The following is a 7032-nucleotide window of genomic DNA, read 5'->3' as shown; positions in this document are numbered from 1 at the left end:
ATAATGTACACAATCCTTCTTACTAAATGCGAGAATGCGCTCTGAAAGGAGCTCTTATGATTTTACATCAAAATATAAAGCAGCTTAATTTATGTTATTATTCTAAATCATTCAACCTTAATTTATTTACCGAATAATGCTTCTGTTTTATGATGGACTCGTAGTCCGGCACCAGTGGATTTGCATATTGGCAGATTTCTTTTTCTATCTCTCTTCAATATTATTTTAAGGTTTTAGGGTCGTTTGTGCTGGCGGCAGCCGTCTTTACTTTTGACCACCTGCGGGCACAATGACAATAAATTCTAAATAGCGATGGTACGCGATACAGTGAACGCTTAATGATACTTGTTAACTCTGGAAACTCTCTGTCTTTCACTATTTCATCCTGGCTGGCCGACTTTTGCGGTAATTTATTTGTTACCAAGTGCAATTTTATTACTCTGTGGGGCAAGCTTCAAAGCAGAGACTTCCCTTTAAACCTTTCTGTGCTCCTATTTTCGTAGGTGTATGCATCTTGCGATGATAAAAAAATCCTTGACTTTATGACGCGTCACTTTTTGACCCATTTTCTCCCTCGCAGCTAAATGAAGGCGATCTGCACCTCCAAAACTGGCTGGTTGAATGGGATCGTAGTACAATTTTTTCAACCAACGCTTAACGCTCATGACGGTTTATGATTGAGTGACAAACGTCACATTGTTATTTGTCTAAACACACAGACGCAAAAGCATATTTTTAAAAACATCCATTTTTAATTGAATGAAATACAAAAATATGACAAGGTTAAGTCTGGTTACACATGATAAGGATTCTCTAAGACGTAAAAAGTCTGTAGGTCAGGGTTAAAACAGATGGATTAACTTTTGATTCTAACAGGTCTTCAAACATCTTCAATTCGTGCGCGAGATCCACAGGTTGTTGATGACGGAGACGGTATCTTATCACATCGTTAAACAACGTGAGTATGCTAAGTCACTTATCTCATTTTCCCAATTTTCCAAAATATTTTGAAACGTGTCGATCGAACCCGAGCGACTCAAAGTAGCTTCTATAGCCAAAAAGCGATAATTTTCTCAACACATTACCCATTTTTAGTCAAAGTTAATATTTTCTATAAGATATTCTTCGAAAATATCAAGTTGATCACGATATATCATACAACATACGCTCTCATCCACTTTAAGGCGGTCCGGTAAGTCCTTTACGAGTGCTAAGTCCACCATTAAGATCTCTGCAACTCGCTTGACTGTTTCTTTATCCGTTTTTACAGAACACAAATCCAACAAGTAGTGAATACAGGGTAAAAACCTTTTACCGCAAAGGATCGGCATGATGCGTTCATAGTGCAGTCTTAGATAATAATTATGCCCTAAGTATTTATAGCTATGCAAACAACCCCTTTTTTTGTGATACTTTATCAAAAAACGTCTGACCATGTAAAGAATCGCCGCTTTAACAACTATTACGACATCCATATCAACCCATCCCTTAGGAGGATCAACCCATGACATATGTTGTACATCATCCTTGGAAATAGGTGCAGGTCCGGGGTCAGGGTCGTTGACGGTCTGAACCTTAGAGGGCTCAAGCGAACGGTTTGAGAACTCTTGTTCGGACCAACTAGGTACTCGTACCTCCTTGATTTGTGGAGATTCAGCCTGGTCGGACCAACTGGGCTGTTGTGCCTTCTCGTTTTGTGAAGATTCTGCCGACGAGGTGGGGGTCATCGGAGGTGTCGACGGCGGCGTTGTTGAAACGGGACGGCTCCACCCTGAATATGATGGCTCGCCAGTGTTGTACGAGGCTACAACAGAGGTTGGTAAGATTCCCGTACCGCCCACCCATAAAGAGTATGATGGTCCTGCCTGGTCCTCGTCTGTTTTTGTAGGGGTTCCATCCTGGTCTACATTTGTACAGGCGTCAACCTGTTCCATGTTTGCAGTTGTCAGGGTTTCTACACCAACAACGTTTTCAACCATAGTCATGTCATGGTCGCATGTAGGTTCATCCACACCGCTATCTGCAGTACAAAGATACTTTGATTAAATATATAGCTATTGATTATAGGAATATAGTTAAGGATTAGTTGCATCGTTTACCTGACGAGTGCTCTGCAATGTTATTAGAAACCTGATCAGGTGCAACGATGGTTGTCACCCTTCTCGGTGTGATGTCCATGACCATGCGGCGTCTTGTTCTGAGCGTCTTCATTTTTAGAGTAGGTCTGGCTCTTCAGCCGGAAAAATTGGTTTGTCTGTGCAGAGCGTGACTTGGGATTTGGCTGTATTGAGACTGGGGTCGGGATATGATAGTAGGGGATGTGCTTATTTTTGACAGAAGCGTGATTCTGGGGGGCGGGCGGTGTTGTTTATGCTTACACACGACCGCAACTTGGTGGTCGTCTGTCTGTCCAACTATAGATAAGAAATACGTGAAAACATGTCAAAGCTTGTTGCAAAGATGACTTGGGGATGTCTACAGACAAGATGATGCTCCTCCTTGAAAGGTAAAATAATTGGTAAAACGACCTTAATGATATCTTAGCTTAGCTGCTATTTCTTAACCTAAACGCATGTTGTTTCTTAGCTGTATGCTATTTTCTTAACCTAAATGTATATTGTTTCTTAACCTAGCTACATACTATTTCTTAGCTGTAAGCTGTTTCTTAGCAGCATGCTATTTATTATATATATAAATATATATATATATATAACTATATATATATATATATATATATTTATACTATAATATATATATCTATAATAATATATAATATTCTAATATCTAATATTTCTATGCTTACCTGTATAAACTACAAACATGGGGGTTGCCTAGCTGTGTGCAATATTCTTAACCTAGCTGTATTCTATTTCTTAACCAGGCTGGTTGCTATTTTACTCAGCGTATGGACTACAAAAAAGGACTACAAACATGGGGGCTGCCGGCAGTAGGAAGGATGTGACGTACAGGGAAATAGGAGGGTGCGAGGGGCGGGAGCGGTGGAGACATCACCCTTCATTTTTCTCGTCCGTAGCGGGATAAATGACGGCGTTTGACTGTCCAAATGTAGCCAACAAATACATGTCCAGACATGCAAACATGACTAGGCAGATTTTACAAAAAAGGTAAGAAGGAGGAGGGTGGTCCCCCGGATGTCGACAGTTGCCCACCGATCGACAGGATGTCGCCACTCACTATCTTTTGAAACACCTTGAGGCTGCTGCAGGCTTGGAGGGTGTCTATGGCCGGCGTCTTGCCCGGACAACCCCCCAAGCCTGCACAATACCATGTTTAAACTTATGTCGCTGGGAATATGTCCAGACATGTTTGCAAAAAGGGCAAATATCAACCAAATAAACATATTATTCAAAGGTAATAACAACGCCTGCTCTTCTCAACTCGAATTATTTCACTCGTTTAATTTAATTTTATACATCTACATTATTTAATTAGATATAGCTCATTTCATTGGATGCTTTATATACTTCAGATATTTAAATATGAATAACATAAGTACAGTTTGGGTTGGGGACGCACGCACGCAGGGAACACATTGTTTTTAACATAAGAAGCATACAGTTTGGGAGGGGGGCCAAGCCCCCCTCCCAATCACACACACAACGTCATCACAACGAGACAAAAAGCGTAATTCTGTAGGCGGGGCCCTTGGCCCACACACACACACACACACACATACAACGTCATCACAACGAGACAAAAAGCGTAATTCTGTAGGCGGGGCCCACTTCGACAAAAGCGTAATTCTGTAGGAGTGGTATTAAACCTTCAACGGGCAGGGAATATGTAAATATTTTGAAATAGGTGGCTGGAGATTGGATAGTTTTAACACAGGGGCGGGGATAGCGGCCATTTTGGACAAAAGCGTAATTCTGTAGGCGGGGACAACGAGACAAAAGCGTAATTCTGTAGGCGGGGCTATGACGTCATCAAAATTTAAAAAAGCGTAATTCTATTATCTCTCTCAGGTTTTAAATCATTTGAAAGAGTGGATTAATCTGCTAATTAAAGTCTGTACATTTCATACTGTCATACTTTTCTTTTTCTGAAATATATTGAGATTTTGGGGGCGTTATAAAAATATGTAAAATTCCATTTTAGAAAGACTCAGTATACAGTAAATAACAGCGTAATAAATTGTTTGACAAGGCCATTAACTTGAGGTTTAACGAATAATACGTTTGTCATTTAATACATTGTGTTCAATTAATTCTTCAGAGTTCTGGGATGTAGGTGGGACCGAACAGGCTTCACAACCTCCTCTCCCTCCTGCTGCTAATGACCTGCCTTCGCAAGTTGGACAGGCCACTCAACAAGAGGTGACTGCACAGGTAGGCTCCATTTCAAGTTACCCCAAACACACTCTCTAAACTACTGACTTATTTTACACAACTGTAAAGTAATATAATATCGTATTTTGTCATTTAATGGTCCTACAGTTTACATTTACAGTTTCAGGGATTGAGGGGAACATTATCATGGAGAAGCAGCATTCAGTTTTTGTGCGACGTCACATATATAAAACATACTTCCAGAGAATTGCAAGAATGCTTAAGGTGTGAATTTCTTGAAAACAAAAATATAATTTCGGAAATGTTTGTTGTTAAATAATCTGAAGCAACACTTTAATTTTAATCCTTAACATAAATTTTAAGTTGACTATTTATAGTAGTTCTGTTGGTTTTTGGGAGGTAGGGGCCAGGTCAGAGGTACAACCATTCGATTCCCACTCCATCCAATCATGTGTCCTCCACAGCCACTCACATTAATGTATGGCTTGGTGTGAATGTTTGGTGGTGGTCGGGAGGGGTCGTAGGCGCACACTCGCAGCTACGCTTCTGTCAACCTGCCCAGGGCAGTTGTGGCAAATACGTAGTTTAACACCACCATCGTGTGAATGCATGAGTGCATGAATAATGTATTCATTGTGAGCACTTTGAGTGTCTGGTAATTGTCCAGAAAAGCGCTATATAAATATGATCCATTATTATTATTGTTAGGTTTTTACTTGCATTATAGGACACATATAGGATCAGGCATTATTTTGATACTCACACAATTATCGTCAAAGTTCATTTCACATTTCACCTTTGCTTTGTTGACTAAACAGTATTTTTGTTGTTTGAATGTTTATTCTTTCAGGACAGTGGACCAAATCAAACGCAAGACGTGCTCTCAATTTCAAGCAGTCTCCTGTCCCCGACAACCTCACCTGACAACCATAGCGATCCAAGGACTACATGGCATGCATCGATTTGTAGGATAAAGATTGTTGATGATCTTTTGTCAGTGTTTATGGACAGTAGTATAATGGAATTCAATTTAAAGATTAAGTTTGTAAATGAAAAAGCTATTGATGATGCTGGCGTGTCAAGGGAAGGTTACACTGCATTCTGGGAAAAATTTCTTGAACAGTGTGAGGGGGAAACAGAGCGGGTTCCAAGGCTGAGGCCAGATTTTTGTGAGGCTGAATGGCAAGCGGTTGGCCGGATCTGGGTGAAAGGGTTATTAGACCATGGTGTCATGCCAGTGAGGCTATCAAAAGCTTTCATGTTAGCCTGCATCCATGGCATTGACTCAGTTGATGTAGACATCCTTACATCATCATTCCTTAACTACCTTCCTCCCATTGAGAGATCAGCAGTTGAGAAGGGCCTCCAGGGCACAATAGAGGAAAGTGATGAAGAGGACTTGCTTGATGTATTTACAAGAATGGGTTCCCATTTCCTCCCACCAAAGACTAGCTTACAGCCTGCCATTCAAACAATGGCTCATAAAGCCCTTCTACAAGAGCCCAAGTTTATACTTGATTGTTTCGCCACAATAATGATACTTGTGCATCACAAATTACCAGATAAGCGAAGTGTGTTGTCCCTGTATGACTCCAAGAAGGCCACAGGCAAAAAAGTGTTGCAACTGCTTAAAACAACAAAGATGGTGATGTCTCAAGGAGAGCAAGCAACCTTTAACTATCTCCAACGTTATGTAAAAAATGCTGATCAAACCAAAGCTGAAAAAATCCTGCGTTTCTGGACTGGTTCCTCTGTCATCTGTGTTGACAACATTCTGGTATGCTTTAAAGGATAATGTAAATGGCAGTCAATTTAAAACTGAACAAAGGTTAGACTGCTCGGAGCCACTTTTGTGATCCTGGCATGGAAGTCCATTGTTTCAGAGGGGTCTCGTTCACACCTCCTGTGGTGCAGCTGTGATCTAATCTTCCTGCATTCCTCTCCTGAGTGTCTGGTCATTAGCATGGTCTAAACTTCAGTTACACTTAAAGGATTTCATACTTTTGACTATTAAAGGAATATAAGAGTTTGAGCTTAACATAGTTCATTAGATGTTGGTGCATCCAATGTATGAAAATGTGATATTGTAAAATGCTGAGAGTGTGACTGGTGGCGCGAAACTGGTTGCGGGGGTTGTGCATGAATGGAATGTTTTAGAAGCAGATGGTGCTGAGCGAGACGAGATGACTCCGGGACCAGTGGACGAAGGAGAGGCCATCGGGGGATAGCACAAGCAGGAGGAGTCGCCACGGGATTCGGCGGGAGGAGAAAGACCAATGAGAGCGAGCTAAAGTTAACTGCAATACACATAGCCAATAGAATCATGCCAGGATGCCTTTGTCTGTGCCATTTGCATGTTGTATAGTATGAATCAGTACTGGGCAACTCGGGGGTAGAACACATTCGCTGGTGGCAAGAGAGGTGTAGAGTTGTATTGAGAGGGACTCGAGAACCAGGTGCCATGTAGAAATTCTGTATTGGGAATAAATCCACTTTGTGCGTGAAAATGCCGGCTTCCTGATACCTTTCTATTGCAGAACGAGCGCGCATATTGTTGGATGAGTGAGAGTTGGGTAAGGTCGCAAATTGGAGTCAGATTACTTATTTGAGTTTACATTGGGTTAAAGTTAAATTCTAACATTGATATAAAGATAAATTCCAACAATTTATGGTGACCCCGACGTGATGCATGAGAGGTAATAGAAGTCTGGGACTTCAAAGA

At 41.0% G+C, this 7032-nt stretch overlaps 2 protein-coding genes across 2 annotated transcripts; one reads left to right on the top strand and one right to left on the bottom strand.

Annotated features, from left to right (window-relative positions):
• Positions 1-757: 757 nt before the first annotated feature.
• Positions 758-2566, bottom strand: LOC148342050 (uncharacterized). Its single transcript, XM_088280943.1, has 2 exons — positions 2100-2566; positions 758-2020 (listed from the first exon to the last, which is right to left on the bottom strand). Exons 1-2 carry the CDS (start codon positions 2209-2211, stop codon positions 1092-1094), a joined length of 1041 nt encoding a protein of 346 aa, XP_088137069.1. The 5' UTR covers positions 2212-2566; the 3' UTR covers positions 758-1091.
• A 1729-nt stretch (positions 2567-4295) lies between these two features.
• Positions 4296-6183, top strand: LOC148342049 (uncharacterized; the record flags this gene model as incomplete). The annotated part of the gene is made up of 2 exons (XM_088288050.1): positions 4296-4349; positions 5161-6183. Coding segments are annotated over 2 exons (999 nt in total), but the record flags the coding sequence as incomplete, so codon positions are not given.
• Positions 6184-7032: the final 849 nt, after the last annotated feature.

This window comes from Idiotropiscis lumnitzeri, chromosome 2, assembly GCF_059441095.1.
Source record: "Idiotropiscis lumnitzeri isolate Australia: NSW breed Sydney's pygmy pipehorse chromosome 2, RoL_Ilum_1.0, whole genome shotgun sequence".
Classification (NCBI taxonomy): Eukaryota; Metazoa; Chordata; class Actinopteri; order Syngnathiformes; family Syngnathidae; genus Idiotropiscis; species Idiotropiscis lumnitzeri.
Note: the sequence above shows the minus strand (reverse complement) of the source record. Positions and strands in the feature narration are given on the sequence as shown.

What these genes read in the sequence shown, in the direction of transcription:
- LOC148342050 (XM_088280943.1), bottom strand. Translation starts at nt 2,211, where the DNA reads ATGAAGACGCTCAGAACAAGACGCCGCATGGTCATGGACATCACACCG. An exon ending in CATTGCAGAGCACTCGTCAG is followed by an intron (nt 2,021 to 2,099) that starts GTAAACGATGCA and finishes TTTGTACTGCAG; the next exon opens with ATAGCGGTGTGGATGAACCT.